Here is an 18209-nt window from a genome sequence, read left to right on the forward strand (position 1 = left end):
AGAAGAGCAACAAGGCTGGTGAAGGAACTGGAACATAAGTCCTGTGGGGAGTGGCTGAGGGAGCTGGAGAAGAGGAGGCTTAGAGGTGACCTCATCACTGTCTATAACTACCTGAAGAGAAGTTGTAGCCAGGTCAGGGTTGGTCTCTTCTCCCAGACACTCAGCAATAGGACAAGGGGGCATGGGCTTAACCTCTGACAAGGGAAATTTAAGTTGGATATCAGAAAAAAACTCTTTACAGAGAGAGTAATCAGGCATTGGAATGGCCTGCCCAGCGAGGTGGTAGATTCACCATCTCTGGAGGTTTTTAAATTGAGATTGGACATGGCACTGACTGCCATGATCTAGTAAACGGACTAGAGTTGGACCAAGAGTTGGACTTGATGATCTCAGAGGTCTTTTCCAGCCCAGTCAATTCTATGATTCTATGATATGGGGCCTCCATTTGCTCCTTTGCATCTGAGAACAATCTCTTACATATACCTGCTGAGTTTGCCTGTGCTTGAAAATCCATTTTCAGCAGAAGTGATTGTCAGCACCACCAGCCTCTCCATTCTCAGGCCCTGTACCTATGAATTACTTCTTCAGCCTTGCCTTCACATTTTGTGGCTTGACATGCCTCCAGGGTGTATACACTGGATGTTCAAAACACGACACAGCCACAATGTGGAAGATCCTTAAGCTTCCAGAAATCTGTTAACCACTGTCGTGTGTCACACAGGGGATAATGAATGTGCTGTGTGGAATAAGACCTGAAATTGCTATAACAATGTGGTAGTGTTATTCTCAGAAGTTTCCAGATGCCCAGAACCAACACAGAAAAATTCCTGTGGTTTTCAAGTCATACAATTATTTGCAGTCCAAGGTAGCTATTAGATAGATGTTCACAGAGCAATGCAAATGCTTTCCTTTTCAATTAACTAAAGATGTGTTATTTGCTGAAATACCAGCTTCTTGCTGAAAGGTTGGAGGTGAAACTTGATTCTACAAGAAACCTGCAAAAAAGTTGCACAAAGCCTGCATATACCAGCAAATTGAAACAGCTTTAATGGAACCAGAATATTTGACTGAAATGATTAAATCTATACAAAAGGTTGGGTGCTCTTTATTTTGTTGTAAACCAGACTTACTTTGGCTTTGTTTTTAAATTGTTTAGGTATCAGTTTAAGTAAAACTGAAAGCTGCTTAAACTATAATATTATTCAACTACCAATTAAAAAGCCAATTTTTATCAAACTAACCATTGCAATTTCCTTTTGTACAAAAGGCTAGAATATGGGATACAGTGAGCAGTAATGAGGAACTCAAGGTAAACAAATTACTGTCATGGAAACTGGAGGAACCAAAATAGGATTCTTAGTAGGCAAAAGGAGATAACAAGACACAGAGCAATAAAGCTTTAATTAAAGATTTCTGCTGTTTCTGAATAGGCTGTAAATACCATGAGAATAGCCTCTGTTTTGATGTTTCAACTTCTCATCTGTCCCACTGACAACTTATTTGTATTAGGGCATACAGTACAAAAATGGCAAGTTGTGAAATGTGCAAAAATATTGACTTTTTCCCTCCTCAAATCTTGCATTATTTTGTCCCTTCTGGTCTACATATTCACCAGCTGCTGTATGACTCTGGTTTCTTGCAGGGAAATTGTCATCAAATCATTTTCTCCTCCACACTGGGCTACTGTCTTCCTCCACTTTCTTCCCCACAGCACTTAGTGGTTGCACAGATTTTGTTTTTCCATCAGGGAGACTCCTGTTATGAGTACTTCCATGGCTGTTTCTCGGAAGAACTCTGAGTCACGTTAGTTAATCAGATGAAGGAGTTGAAAGGAACAGTGGAGCAAGTATTAAGTAAAAGAAAATTACATTTGGTTGCTCTTTGTGTGCAATTATGTTAACTGAACTGTTGGTATAATGCAATAATGGCATCTGCAGAATGATATTTTTGTATTAAGCATCAATTAACACAGTGAATAACAGCTCAGTACCCTCCCCCCAACAAAAGTAACATGAACAGTGATGGAAAATATTCTCAGAATATGTAGGTATGAATTTCTTTATTGCAGTGTTTACACTTGCTTTCTCTGTAGGATTGAAAGTAGCAAAGGTGCGATACTGAAAATCAGCATGCGACCAGATACCAACATAGCAAAGTTGAATTGGCGTAACCGCTCTCTAAAGTCAATCATGCAATTAAAATAAACAGGGCAATTCACACATCTCAGACTTAAATTTTAAAGCTGCTCACTCTTAAGAATAGCAGTTTAAATTGTGCAGAAACTGTTGTAGATCTCAAAAAGTTTTGAAATAATTTTGCCACCTCCACCCATCTTGGTGTTATCTAACATGCATTTTTACCATCCTTTGTAGCACATCTTGCTTAACATCCCTTATGGAAAATTCTTTAAGTAAAACATAAAAGAGAAAAAAATTAGTTGTCTTCATGCTGCTTTTTTAGTGTCTGTTATCAGAAGGTAGCAAAAAACAAGGTGTTCTCATTACTGTTTAAAGTCAGCATTGCCCTTAGCCTGTTATATTAATCACAGATAATTTCTTACAAGGATGCCCTGATAGTGTTCCCTTTATATAGACACTTAAGAAAAATCTAAAGCATGAGTCAAGCTTTTGATTATTTCTTTGAAATGATACTCAGGATCAATCTGGCACACATTTGGCATCACTGCCGATCTCATTGAACTGAAAAACATGTCCAAGTCTTCCATTGCCACCCTCATTTAGAAAATAGGCAGAGACAGAAATAGTAACTCTACAAATAGTGGAAAAGCCGACCTACTTTTAGTCTAGCCATACCTCTATAAATGGGTCTGGTATTGCTGGCAAGATTCATTAATTTCTGTGATCATTTTATATTCCCTTAATATTTTGTAGACACGTTTAACAGGTCAGAGACTGCAATTGCGGGCACAACCTAGTTCTGCCATTTACCATCATCTTTCAACCCCCTGCCCCATTAATCTCTGGCAAGCCCAGTCCTGGAAAAGGTTATAATCTCAAATTACTGCTCACAGGACACTGTTAAATGGCAGACCCAAAGCAAAACTGAAAGGTTTGTCCTTCATTGCCTCACTGAGCATGTTTCTTATATATGCTTGTAGTATATTTTGCCTACAGACTTTCAACACAGACCAACCCTGGAATTACTGATAATGCATAACTGAGATTGCTCATGCAATGAGTGAAAGGTACAGCTCTCCACACAAACCATGGTGCCAATGGCAGCCAAATGTTAGTGAAGATTAAGTTGGGTAGTTTCCTGTAAGCCTCCGATTTCCCATATTGGCCAAATACTGTAAGGGAAGCTTATGAACATTTTTACAAATAGATGAAGCAAACATTCTGCATGTTCATGGCACCAACCTTGATGACATCTACCTTAGATGAAGTAAAGTGAACTCTCTGAGGAACAGCCAAGAGAATTAATTGCCTCCAGAAATTTGGTCACTGGGCTTCTTATACCCCTGAAGCATGAGACCTTATAGCCTTTATTAATGTGGGGGTTTTTACTCTATTGGAAGTAGGAATAGCATTTTGGCCTGAATAGAGGATGTGGCAGCAAGTTCCACAAAATGCCTAATCATTGTTTTAAAGCACTGATGCTTTTCACTAACATGTTATTCTAGGTTCCAAAATAAGCCAAGCATCATGATGCTTGTTTGGTAATTTTCTCAAATCAGTAAAGTTTTGGTTTGAATGAGTTTAACCTCAGTTCAAACCAGCTTGATTTAACAAATGCCAGTTAATACATTCAGGCCCTTGAGGTATAACTAAAATGCCTCTGTCTGTTTTGTCGTGTGGAGTTTATGTGCTGTATATGTGCCACTGAAATTGCTTTCTCTGTTAGAAGTACAAATGTGGTTTGGGCTTTGCTCCACTGTTTTATCTTCAGTGTTGCTTGTTGTTATTTGCAGCAGTGCCTGCAGCAGTGCTGCCTCAGGCTCCAAGTAGTATCAGAGCTTCAAAGGAATTAGTTAGTAATTTTTAGTCTTATGGGGTTTTGCTCACTTTGTTTTCCAAGAGCAGGGCATCACTCCCTTTTACTGTTGCTGAAATCCAGCACCTTGATTGCTGTGCCTTTTATGTATCTAGCCAAACTGTGTGGAACCTAGAATTTCTTCCGTACTCCGTTCTGCATAAGTGACTGTGTGTGAATATATCAATCAGTAAATCTAATTTGGAAAGAAAAATTGGGAAGGAACAAGTCTTTAACAAATTGTTTTAACAGAGCCAAAATTACATTTCTTGCAAAATGTTGTTTCTGGAACCTTACCAATGTGTTGGGGAGCTTGTCAGGAATCTTGAGGTCAGGTGAGTGGGTGAACAGGCAGAAACTAAATGTTTCCTCTGTCATGTTTCTTGTAAATGTGGGGATTCTGTCAAATGAACTGATGTATAAATTGTTGACCAAAATTGTTCACCTAATTCTGAATCTTGCTGTAATCTACACTTTTTTTTCCCACCACAGACAGGGATTATTATTATTATTAAGCCAGTTAATGTCTTGAACCTTCTAATGACAGAATATATGGGGACCCTACATTTAGTTACCTGTTGGCTTTTGTCATGGGAATGCTCAGCTATTTCTGGAAACTGGGCATCTGTAACTTGTGTGAAATTGGGCAAACTTCCATAATCTGCTAGTTTTTTTTGAGAGCCCTGCTGTTTTTCCCATCATGTGAGGGTGAGGTGCTGGCAGCTTTAGCTCGTCACATACAGCAGAAGGAAGGGGAGATGTGCTGTGCAGTATGCAACAGACCACAGTTGCACACAGATGGAAAAAAATCTATGATTCTCACCCAGCTGCTTAAGGATTTTCGATTCAGTGCTGCTGCTTTAGTCTTTGGAGATCAAAACAATGCTTCAAACTGAATTACTGTAAAGTGCTGTGGCATGCAGCAACCTGTAGAAATGCTCTCTCTGAGCTCATATGACATGCTGCAGTCATTTCTAGAATCAAGAGAAAATCAATACTTTACAGGGAGTGAAATCTTACTTTTGAAAAGTGGTGTGTTATCTAAGGCACCCAGTACTCCATTTTGTTACTGGTTAGCAGTTTCAGATCCTGGGCTACTGTTACATCTGCACAGAGAGGGTTCATCTGTGAAACGTGTAATAGAGCGTAGAGGGGGCAGTATGGGGGTTTTAGTCTGTATCCAGAATTGTAACCAAGACCCATCTGTCCTAATTATCTCTAAATGAGGGGCAACATCTTCCTGTGCCATATTCTATCCCATTTAATTCAGTGACAAAGCTGTTACATGTTGGACTGACTTCCAGTATATTTGAACAGGAGGAGGACTGTTTGCAAGTCAATGCAGCAATGACAAATTAGGGGTTCATGCAACACCTGGCTGTAGTTTTTACCAAAATCCCTGCTGGTTTAACTTAGGTGCAGTCTCCCCATAGACTTCACTTGGACCACACTTGGTCCTGCAATGTTTTGTGCAAAGGTCACTGCCTAGCCCTTCTAGTTCTGAAACATCTTTCCCCATTCTTGCCTACCATCTACTTGAGTAGAGCAAGTAAATATGCTTGCTAGCACTGACTGAAGCAGCTGCGAACCTGAGAGGCTTCACAGGTGATCTTGTATATGCCACAGTATCATTTACAACAGGACCACTTTTGAAATCTAGCATAACATCTCGTGTGTTTAGTCTTCTCCAGGTTCCTTACATCATATTCCCTGGCATAACATATCTGTGGTTTTACAATCCACATTCTCTCAAGCTCTTAAAAGCCAGATTCTAAGAATTTAGTGCAGATTCACTAATCTTAAATTACAAACACTGTTTGCTCTTACCCTGATACTGCCTCTACACTGGAAGTGAGCCCCCTCTAGTCCATCCTAAAGGCAGAAAGCACAAAAGCTGTTCTGGTTGCTTCAGTTCAAACTCTGAAGGCATAATGTTTGCAGCAGAAGGACAATCTCCTTCTGCAACACCATGTCCTTTAAGGAACCAGAGGGCCATTAAAAAGCATTTTGGAATAAGATGTAATTCATTGATCCCCTGTCCCTGGAACCCAGTGGGAGCTAAGAGCTGCCAGTTTCAGGTCCAGTTGTGCTTTGTGTTACATGTGTAATAGTCTAGAGATAAGCTTGCCAAGGTCAGGTAAGCAGATACCTGTGGAACAAGATTTATTTCAAGGGACTCAATCTGAAAGGTAAAGCTTAACCATAGCAGCAGTATGCACGTGCTATATCTGTCCTAGGTTTTAGCACTTCCAATTCTCCTGTTTGATTCTCACATGTTTTGGGCTTTTTGTCCCATTGAAGGTCACCTACATCTACCTTTGGGAACACGTTTGATAAGTCACTGGAGGCATCCAAATGACTTCTTATTGTTCCAATCAAAGACACTTACCTGCCTGCTTTACTAAACATATGTTTCAGTGCAAGTGGCTAAGTCCACTGGGGTATTGCAATGTTAAATCACTGTGGTAGCTTGTCAACAGAACGAGCCTCATCTTCCATTTACTGTGAGATTTTGTTTTGGTTCTGCGGTGGTTTTTTCAAGGATAAGTAACTTCTGGTGTGAGACTGTTGATACCAGAGCTACTGGAGCATTTTGCTTTAGTAACTTCTAGACCTTGCTTCCTTGACAGCCTTTACACTCTCATCTGTTGTTTTAACGGGGGCTTTGGGGGGACATTTGAGGCAAAGGCAAAGAGGAGAATTCTTCCATTTGCTAACTACTAATTTTAAGACTTTATTCTGCCACCCATTGCAGAAGGATTGGAGAAATCGGTGAAAAATATATGTAAATATCCACATAAAAATGTAACAGTGTCAAAAACCACAGAGGACCCTTGCACAGGAGTTTTGAGGAGGAGTGTTCTTCCCTTGGTCCAGCAAGTAAAGTGAATAAAGAGTGGAACAGCTCTTTGATCTTTGGATGTTGGGATCATGCTTTGTATATATTCTCATTTCAGACCATTGGTTATTCACAACGTGTGGTGCCAGTGGACCCTATGGCCCCACACAGAGCCAATGCAATGATGCCTACAGGAACTCCCATCTCAGTGTGACTGTAGGAGCTGAAGGGATTCTCCAAGGCATTCAGATCTGGAGAGTACCAGCAACTAATACATACAGGTAAGGGAACCGTCTCTGATTGTCATGATGTCTCTTTGTGTTTGAAACTTACCCAAGCTGCAGTTACATGTTAGGCATTTATGAAGTATTGCATTTAGAAGTTTGGCCAGAACTACTGGGGATTTTACTTCTTCTTGATCCTGTGATTTCTGACATCTCCAATCTCGTATTTGTTCTCTGAAAGATGCAACTTTTTGGTTAAAGAGAGAAGAAAAGAAAGAGAAGCAACTATCTGAGGCAAGCAAATCTTTAGCCTAAATAGTTACAGGTAGTGACAGCTGTATCAGTAGATGAAAATGAAGCATTTTGAACTCCCCAGACCAAGAGGAATATATATCCCCCATGTCATTCATTGAGCTCTGGGATTAGAGTGTGTTTTTCCCATTCTTCACCTAGCACAGGAGGCACAATCCTCCTAAGAAATGTCAGCATGTCTTACAGGACAGCTTGCATCAACCTCTGCTCAGCACCCTCACTTTTTTGAATCTAGACATGGCAAGTTGAGCCTGTAAGCCTACCTTACTGCTGTAGAATTGATTTTGGAAGCCAGCCACCTAGAATGTAGGCTGTGTGGTATTGAGGGTTCTAATGCTTAAATCCCTCTGTGGAGTTATTTTCAAAGAGAGATGATCAGATACGGTTCAATGCCACTTAATCAGATTTTCACCAATCATTTTTTCTTTTTGTGCTTGCTGGGGAAAGAAGTACAATCAAAGTGTAGTTCACTGTATCTGAATGGTAACATGAAGCCATTACATGCATCAGTTTGTAAGCAGAACTGTCATTTTGAATCAATGACTGTCTAGTGCTGGGCGTTTTTATGCAACATTCCATATTGAAACGAATGATAGCATCATGGATTTCAAAGCAGAACATTCCACTGAGGGCTTTGAACAACTTTCAGTTAAAATTTACTCATCCTGTCTTTTTTCTTTTTGTTGAAAAAGAATGTTAATATTGAGACGAGATGTCAGTCCCTAACAGAGGTCTAGTGCAAAGCAGTCTTAAGAAACTTGCTAGTCTAGGCACAAGTTCTGCCTGAGTGCCTATTACCACAAGGATTGATGATAATGAAAAAAGCATTAATGATATTTTACCCAGCTATCAACAATGAACTGCCTGAGGTGAACAGAATTTTTCAGAACCAGCATTCAGTAAATATGGTTTTAAAGTACAGCCCAAAAGAGAACAGGCAATAAACTTCAACATTGTCACTTCTTTAATATCAGAGTCCAAGAAGAGCCAGAATTCCCATACAACTGGAGGCTGATTTTTGCTGCACAATACAAACCACAGGCCCTGCAGGGAGGACCTGTCTATTTAAGTCCTATAAATGACCTAACAGACTTTTAGGTTCTGTATAGATAATAGATGTATAATGTCGTGTGTAACATATATATAAATGCATTACATTCCCTTCTGCACCTCTTAAGGCTATGGTAGAAAATTCACAGCCTGAGGAAAAGAGGAAGCAATTGTGGACTTAAATTAACTTGACATATTCCTGATTCTGGTCTGCTGAAGGGATAGCAGAGTCCCCCAGTATAGCATAGCCCCAGGAAAATGTCAAGTTGCAATATCAATTCTAGGGCTTCCCAGAGTCTGGACTCACTGCCTGTATTTAGCTCTTGCCTGCAGGCCTGCTGCAGTGTAGGTCCTGTAAGTCAGCCTGATAGCCTTACTGATAGACTTGTCCTGCAGATAAATCCTCCAGCTGGCTACTGGGCTCTTAAGAAAGCTGCTGTTATGCCATATCATTTTGGTTTACACTATTTAATGTACACTCCTGATAATTGCATTAAAAATTGCATAAAAAGGATATCAATTTTGTGAGCATGAGGCAGAATATGCATTATTAAAATACAGGCAGCTCAACTGTGCATAAAATTCTACTAGCACAAGCCAATCATACCCAGAAAACCCCATCATCTGTGAAGATCCAGATAGGCTGCCACACACTGCAGTACCCACACTTGAAAACTGGAGTCTTCCATGCTCTGATTTGCTCACATGGGACAGCCCATTGTGTGACAATAAAATTAGACACTCTAAAAGAGTATTCTTCCTTTCCTATTTCCTTCAAAGGATTCAGAAGGCCTTGTTATCTAAGCCTATGATCAAGTATAAGAGAAGTGAACTGTAGTAAATTACATGTCATCATCCATTATCCAACTTCTTTCCATTTTTAAAGGAAGAGTCTCTGGTCCATTTTAGTGAGTGCTCCATTTGCTGTCACTTTCACTGTCCTCTTCTTTCTGTGGTCCCTTCTTGTAAGGTGACACAAGAACACAACCCAGTGGGTTGCAAGAGGTGTCCTTCTAAATAACCCAGCCAAGGCACTGCATTTTCTCATACTCTCAAAACTACCTCCAGTGTTTCCCATAACGTGAATGTTATGGTGGATGTTTTCCAGCCCTAGTTTGCATAGCCAATGCACTGTGCTCATCCTGATCCTTACTGAAGGTGTAGTTTTCTTTTTCAGTTCCTCCAACAATCACAGCGAAAGAAAAGGAGGAAGACAGTGAAAGGTATTCTGTGTTCTTGGTATATCTACTCAGGATGATCTGAATTTTTCTTCAGTGTCAATATGGTTAAATGGATTCCTCCTGTAAAAGAAAATTGTGCCTAATGAAAGGGGTCCTATTGAAGTTTGAAGTCAAGATAACTCATCTGTTTGAATAGTGAATGACTTTCACCTGAATCTACTGGGTTTTATTTGTCTACAGACTTTGAATGTGGCCAAAATGAGTTCCCCCGAACTTCCTGACGTCACTGCTTGTATGCAAAATCTGTTCTTACACAGAGAAACATGGCCCCTACTTGCAGCCAATTAGCCCTGCCAGCTTGCTGTGCCTGGTAGTGCACCTCATTAGCCATTACAAAATTCTACAGCAAATCAGCTCAATCTTCAGATTCATGAAGCATCTGTTCAGGGTGGCCCAGTGCTGTGTCCATCACTTTTTCTGCTGGCTCCAGTACAACTTTAGTAAGGACTGATTGCTTTGCTTATCAGCAGTGGCATGAACATAATCATACCCCATTGTGAGGAATTAATATGCTGTATGAGACACTTGTTGCTCCATAGTTCTTCGACATCAGAAGTGCTCCATGCTGGCTGCCTCAGAGCAGTGTCACAAGGTGAGTTCCTCATGCTAATCATCAAGGCAAGTTGCTGGCTGTTCAGGGTCCTCACACACAATGGGCACTGCTGGCTCTCTCTGCTTGTAGCCTGTTTGCCCAGAGGACTGTGCTGGGCAAGGACCATCCAGGTGCTAGGGGAAAGGAGGTGTTAAAGCAGAGCACCTACACTCTGACTGGTAGGAAGCCATGAGGAAGTTTTATGTTCCCAGTCTTGCAAACACTGGTCATGTGCTCCAGGTGGAATTTTGCTCTCAAGGAAGGAGAAGCAAAACTATTAATTTCAGTGGAGAACCACCTGCTTATTTCAGATTTAAACTGAGCTTGCTGTAACATCACTCACTTGCTCAGAAAGTCGAGTGACTGTGTTTTGTTGCAGCAGAGATGTGTGTTTTATCATGATCTTTATAAAGTGCTTTGAAATACTCTGATAAAAGCCACTTCCAGTATGTAAATTTTTAGAAGGAGAGAGGGAGAAGCTGAGCAATACAGTGGCATAAACAAATCTTTGGGTACCGCAACAGCAGCAACCACCTCTCAATCCTGACCGCTTGAATTAAAAATCCCAGAGCCTTAACTGCAGCAGCCTGTTGCAACCTCTCCGCTCCTGCCTGGAAACAGTAAGACATTCCTGGTGACTGTGAGTTTAGCCAGGGGACTTTTGCCTTCCTTGTTTACTGCAGGTAATGTCATCTCCATCTACTCTTCTATATTACTCTGGTCCTGGGAATAAGAGAGCTGTTTTCCATCTGGTCCAGGACCACTTATACTGTCTGCTTTCTCAAACCTCCCTCTGTCAATCTCATGCTTAATGTTCTCTTTAGCCATATGTCCTGTTTTTAGCAGTTCTCCTGCTTCTGTGCTTTTTCTTCCTTGCTGCAAACCTCTCAAGGAGATGCCCTCTGGGATACAAGATGTGTTTCTTACTTAAAGTTGGAAAATTAAGGACCTGCTCCCTCTGTCCTCAGCAGCGTTTGCACAAGAATCATGAAAGAATCTGTTGTGTATCTACCCAAGTTCGCAGTTCCAAGTAGTGCAGAAAACTTCAGGCTTCAAGTTTTGGGTTTAGATTTATTTAGAATGTCAGGACTTCAGGCCTCAGCTCTATGATACGGTGTTTGGGTGTGCAAACTGCTCACCCCCCAGAATTAGTTTGTATTCCCTTCCACCTGTTTGGGACAACTTAGGTGCCAGGTTCTTGTTTTATTTTTCCTACAGCATCTCAGGTTATGGAGCTGCTGGTGGGAAAGGAGGGAAGAACACCATGATGCGGTCCCACGGCGTGTCTGTGCTGGGAATTTTTGACCTCCACAAGGATGATACTTTGTATATCTTGGTGGGACAGCAAGGAGAAGATGCTTGTCCTAGCGTAAGTGATTGCCATTTCTGTTTTGCCTTAGTCCCTTCTAGCAATCCATGGAGTTTTGTCTGTTCACGTAAAAACATATTGTCCTCAAGGAGCTTTGGGTTATATGGTTCAAGGTACAGGTAGTTTTACTGGGAGAACATGAGTGTGAAAAGATGAAGTACCATGTCACTGTCCTCACGTCCTCTTCAACATTCGGACCCCACTGATAATACACTACAGGTTCCTGACTGATCTGCATATCTTGGAGTATCTGTGGGGGTTTTTGGAGAGAAAGGACAACCCTGCCTTTCTTTCTTCTGGAGATCAGTCTACAAGGATGACTCCACAGGGCTTTGCCCTTGCTCCACTGTTGAGCCCAGCTATGCCATTGTCACAGTACTCTGCAACACTTCACAGGGCCTGTTTGCTTATTCTCTGTAAGGGAATAGGAGAGATGATCAATCCCTGCTGGGTCACTCCTGATTTTTGTTACTAACCAATCCTGCCTGCAAATATCATGAGTGCAACTTTCACTATTTGCATACACAATAATCTATTAATCCTTTTGTATTCATTGGAGGAATAAGGAATAGGAGATTCTTATGGAGGAAACTAAGCACAACTGGATGAAATTTCACCTACAAATTTGAACTGGACATTTAAAGGCTGTGCATTTCTCAGCTGTTAATGGCTGGCATCCAAAAGATGAAAGCTTAGCAGTCTGTTACAGCGGAGAAAGGTTGAACGATATAGGCAAGAAAGAGAGGTTCTCAAGGCTGGCTGCTGAAGTAAATAATGTTAAAACTAGAATTACACATATCTACAAACAAACCACTAATATAAAGCCTTTTTTAAATGAGAAATGCCCTAACTCAAACTTCCATCTAACGTCTATAACTAGGACATTCCAGCTGAGTGTAATATATGGACTCATTAAATTGCAGGCCACTGTAATCTTAGTGAGAATTTATTGAGTGCTAATGTAATTCTTTCATTGAAGCAAAGAGATTGCATTGACTTGTAGAGGGGACTTTTACTAGATTGGATTGTAATCAGTTATGTCTTTGCCATGAAGGATTATTTTTTTTGTAATCTAGTGGTTCCTTTGGGTCATTGACTTTGCAGTTTTATTAATCATTCCCACCCAACACCAAATCAATTAAGGAGAGGGAAAAATAGGGAAAGGAGGACTGTTTAGTTCCATAGGCAAGTCTGCACACACAAAATGGATGCCATTTATTCATTGGCACAGCCTAGGACACATATTGAGGTCAGTAGAATAATTTGTAATTTGAGGATGCTTTTATCAGGTTTTTCATCCAGAAGAAAACACATACATGAAAATAGAAGGAAGAAGAAGGTCAGTTCTACTTTAACAACTGTTTGGGAATTTTTCTCTAAAATTGCTGTTGGTTTACTAAATTCAGTGTGCAATATAACAAGATAGTGTTACTGAGATAAAACATGTAAAGTAAAATAAGATGGAAGCAAAGTTTGCAACTTAAAATGCTTACAGCACAGTCCTTCTTGTCATACACTTTAGTGTTCCAATTTAAAACCAAAACAACAGTTAAGTCATAGTCCTGAAATGCTAATAAATTATGCTTTAACATTGTGTTTAAAATCAGTTAGTGAATTCAATGATTTGCCTAATATAAAAAGTTCATTATGTTTAGTGCTAATTGATAGAGGGGGAAAAATTGCTAAATAGGAAAGATAAAGGTTTTTTAGACAGGTATATTCAAGATGAAAGTTTTTTAGACAGGTATATTCATTAACATCAAGTGAACATTGCAATCAAAGGTGGGATTGCTGTTGTTTTGGTAGGCTTTGAACTAGCTGGCGCTGGTAATTTTGTAAGTGCATCAAATAAACATCAAAACTTGCTTAGAAGTCCAAATAAAATTTGGGGGGCTATTCTATTCTCAACTCATTGCTAGTGTCCATGCTATGACTGCCTAGGTTAAAGTTAGCTCTGGTACATATATGTGAGCCACTAACAAACCTTAGCTCTGGATAAAAACACACTTGTTGCTTGGCCCACTGGAAATGGAGTGAAGAAACTCAGGTTCTCTTTCTATTTCTGCCATTTGGCTGTTGTGTGACATGGGACAAGACACATCATTGCTGTTACTCTGTCCTCCCACTTGTGAAGTGGAGACAGTTAATGCAGGAAAATATTTGCGGCACATTCTGCTGTATTTTGTACATTAAAAATTTATGGAGCTCTTTTACATGGTAATAGATGTCAGCACTGAGGTTGATTCAAAATAATTCAATGAAAATGGCAACAAATTCTTCTGATAAATGTTTAAGCAAAAAGCAAGATTCTTCTAGGAAAGCATTCACTTGGTTCTGCTTATGTAGTTTCACTAGAGGACAGTATCTTGCTTTGGGAGGGTGAAGGGTCCATGAGGCCTCCGCGTGTACAAGGCCATGGGCATTTCATTCAGACCTGGTCTTCTGTTTGCAGACTAATGATGTTATACAGAAAGTCTGCATTGGAGAGAACAATGTGATCGAAGAAGAGATACGTGTGAACAGAAGTGTCAATGAATGGGCAGGAGGAGGTGGAGGCGGGGGTGGTGCAACTTACATATTTAAGGTATGGAAACATAGTCCCACATATACCTTCAGCATGAAGACATCCTGCCACTTGCCTCAAGTAGCACAACTTGAAATATCTGAAAACCTTTTTACATGTTGGGGAAAGGGTCCACAAAGTGAGCTCTGATTATCCTTAATTTCCACTTAGTAGCTGTACTGATCTGAGTTAGTCCTTCACACTTCTCCAAACTGCTGTGCACTATGGCTGCACTTGCTTCAATGGCTTGGAATTTCCCTTGCCAACATCGGATTTGAAGTGGATTTTTTTCAATAGTAACTGGGATGCTGAAATATAATTTTACAGCAAAGGGCAAATTCTGCAGGACTTTATTCAACTCTGTCATCGTAGAACATTAGACTTCAGCTATACATTTGGTCTCTACAGTGCAATGACAAGAAAAGTTGATGATGGCCTGTGTCTTTTCTGTTGGCAACCCTATAACAATGAGGGATCACTGATCTTTTCTGTCATGTGCTAGCTGAGGCAGTACTCATTCCAAACACTGGTTTCAGGCAGTCCTTTGCCAGTGGAGACACTATATTGCTCTGTATAGACCAATGTTTCATTTCATGAGAGTCATCACACAGTAACATTACAGCCTTTCTAAGAGCCAGCAGGAAAGTAGGTACAATTCATAGAGCTGCTAATACCACTGTTCCCTGTTGCAGAACTGGTGCTATTCATTCATCTTCTGGATGTGGGTGTGTAAATAATGCAATGGTAATCTGTAGTGCTGAGCAGCCCTAGATGTGTACTTGGTGCAACATGCAGTTAGTAGCATGTGGCTGAACTTCCATTTACTTGTCTGACTCAGCTTGAACACTGCCTATATTTCTGAATTTGTTAAGATGGAGAATGGAGAACCAGTCCCCTTGATAATTGCAGCAGGAGGTGGTGGCAGGGCCTACAGGGCCAAAAAGGACACATTTCATCCAGAAAGGCTGGAGAATGATTCCTCTATTCCAGGGTTGAATGGAAATTCAGGAGCTGCAGGTAAGGAAAGTTTATTCTTTTTAAGAAAACCTTTGTGAATACATGGCACTCACAGATTCCTTCTCACATGGAGGTGAGACAAAACTCATGGAAACACAGTACAGAGGGGAACATAGAATCATAACTGATGCAAATAGGAGGTACCCACAGTGCTGGATATTTGGTCTAAATAAGGGGATCAGTAATGATACAGCCATAGCAATAGCAACATTCTCCCACAATAACGTAGTACATCTCATGAACAAAATTGTTTGATTTTTTTGGTGTGGGATTTGCATCACCAATGTGGCCATCCTGCTCCTTGCACTGTTTGTGCCATGTAGATGTACTCACATTTTCCATGGCTTATGCAGAAAAAGCATAATTGCACCCTGGCTACAAGTCTCTATGAAGAGACCTTGAACTGAACAACCAACAGAGCTGAAAGTGAGTCACTGGTGAGTATGTTGTATGGAGAGTGGGGCTGGGACATGTTTTCACACCCCTTTCATTAAATTCTTTTTGTTCCACTTCAGAACTGACATAGTTTTTTTTTCTAAAGTATTTTTTGCAAAGAGAAGGGGAAGGCTCTTTAAACCAGAAATAATTGCTTGTAGAGTAGGCAGGAATATATTTGTACATTTTCCTTAGAAAATACTTGTCTTTAAATGGTAGATGAGAAGAAGCACTAATGATTAATGTGGCAAAAGCCCTACAAAAATGTCACGGTACACTGTGTAGCAAGTACATACCCTCTTCTAACCAAGGCATGGGATTCTTACTTTCAGCTGAGGTGCTTTGAGTAGGTGCTTATTCTACAGATCCCTGCAGTGCTTTTTACACAAAAAATAATCCCTACCTGTGCCTTTTCTCTCAACTGCAGGTGGTGGAGGTGGCTGGAATGATAACACTTCCTTCCTGTGGTCAGGAAAATCCTTGCTGGAAGGTGCTACTGGAGGAAGATCCTGCCCCCAGGCCATGAAGAAGTGGGGGTGGGAGACAAGAGGGGGTTTCGGAGGGGGTGGAGGGGGGTGCTCCTCAGGTGGAGGAGGCGGAGGATATATAGGTAAAGTGGCTTCGTGTTCAAGGTGTCCCTTCCCCTCCTTTAGTGCTAATGATCAGCAAAATGCTGATAGCTAATTTTCCTGTAGCTAGCATATTTGACTGTTATGTAATAGTATGTCTGTGTGTTGCCTTTTTAGCACTAGATGAATGTGTGGAATTTAGTTTTGAGCAAACAGCCAGATCTCAGTCCTTCAGCTGTAATCCTGGCTTTGCACTCTGCAAAATGTGACATTAAGACCCTGCTGTGATTCCTGAGCCTTTCATGTTGGGATGACAGTGCTGAAGAATGAGGAGCTATAGGCTGTGGGCTCCACTTGCCAGCACCTGTGTTTGAAGGACTTTGGTCCTGGAGACTGGCAGCCCCACTTTATGCTGGGGGAAATACTCAGCTTCTGTCCTGCCCTGTTGTGGGTGGGCTTTGGTCCTGCATAGGTGTCTCTGGGGGCAGAGGCTCAGGCTGCCAGCCAGGACCCCTCTTAATAACAGCAGTGGTGTTGTCTTCAGTCAACAAGGAGCTAATTTCTTGTGCTGTGGGTCTCAGGACAGCTGTCAGATGGCATTATGTTGATTACAACTGGTGTGGGCCAGATTCAAGATCTCTACTAACCCACAGTCTCCTGGGCCACATAGTTTCTTCAGCCATCTGCACTGTGGTGGACTCTTTAACCGCTAGTTCTCCACAGCTTAAATTAAGTATTTGATAAACTAGAAATCATGAGAGGAAGTAGTGAGTTGAAATTATTAAGTGCATGTTTTGTACCAATTTTACTGTGTAATGCATATTTTTCCAACAGAATGCCTCATATGACATTTTTAATTTCACTGAAGACAAAGAGGAAAAATGGGGTTTTTTGTGGGGTGGGGGAATCTTTGCATGCTTGTAGTACAAAATATATGGCCTGTACTTTGACTCTAATATTTTTTATGTATTACCCATACTTTATTGGATATGTTCCATATGCTAAAACACAAATGAGCAACTCATAAATTCCTTCAGTCCCCACTCCTGGTGGACCACCCTACCTTCAGGGTGCAAAGGAGAGGAAGGATCTCAGGTTATTCATTCCCTCTGCTGACAGTACACACTTGGATCAGCAGGGGTACTGAACTTAGCCCTTGAGTATTGGTGTTTTCCAGTCTCTTGGCTGCATAAATTTTAAGAAGGACTTACATGTTTCACAGCATCCAAATGGTTAAAGATGAAGTTTGTGCCTTAGTTTGCAACAGTCTGCCTAAAACAGAAATAATAAATTGATTGTCAAAAGCTGCTGTTAATAAATTGAAGTTCCAGAAATAAAGTTCAGTGGTTCATGCCACAACTTGCTAAATATTCCCTATATAGTACATACTTTAATTTTTCTCTTTTCTCATTTGGATGCCTCCCTAAATATGCTAAAGTCATGCATGTTGCAAAGTTTATCTGTATTTTATTGCCATTGAGCCTCAGACTATTAAGGTAACTTCTGGTTTGACATAGGTGGCAATGCTGCAGTGGACAATGACCCTGAGATGGATGGGGAGGATGGTGTGTCCTTTATTAATCCAATTGGTACTTTATATACTCCAGCACTTAAAGGTATTCATATTGTTCAGAAGTATTCTAGTGGGCTTATCTCATTTTAAGAATAGTTTACATCTGTAGGACACTTTACAACCTTTTGGGTACAGCTTAGTAACATGAACATGAGGAGGCAGAAAGACATCATGTAAAGTACAACGGCAAATAGACAGAAGTAGCAGGCAGAAAGCAGGTAGAGAGAACATCAAGGTTTTTAGGAAACACTCCCAACAGTATAGTCTATCAGCCTATAGTAATTTTGTACAAGGAAAGTGGTAACAAAACTCCTGACTATTCACTAACAAACAAGTTCCTTAGAGCATGCCTCAGCAAAGTGTCCAGGTTAGGCCAGGTTGTTTCCAGAGAAAACATTGCATTGCCGTTCAGCAGTGCCTGAGAGTGATAAA

The 18209-nt window shown here is 40.7% G+C and overlaps 1 protein-coding gene across 1 annotated transcript in view; it reads left to right on the top strand.

The window, feature by feature from the left end:
* The window catches only part of ALK (ALK receptor tyrosine kinase), a 312192-nt gene that overhangs the window by 274156 nt on the left and 19827 nt on the right, over positions 1-18209 (top strand). Inside the window, exons 12-17 of the mRNA XM_071548064.1 lie at positions 6951-7113; positions 11470-11620; positions 14073-14204; positions 15056-15200; positions 16063-16245; positions 17722-17820. Of these exons, the coding sequence (XP_071404165.1) occupies positions 6951-7113; positions 11470-11620; positions 14073-14204; positions 15056-15200; positions 16063-16245; positions 17722-17820 (873 nt within the window). The remainder of the gene's footprint in view (positions 1-6950; positions 7114-11469; positions 11621-14072; positions 14205-15055; positions 15201-16062; positions 16246-17721; positions 17821-18209) is intronic.

The sequence above is a fragment of the Pithys albifrons genome, chromosome 2, assembly GCF_047495875.1.
Source record: "Pithys albifrons albifrons isolate INPA30051 chromosome 2, PitAlb_v1, whole genome shotgun sequence".
NCBI classification, from domain to species: Eukaryota; Metazoa; Chordata; class Aves; order Passeriformes; family Thamnophilidae; genus Pithys; species Pithys albifrons.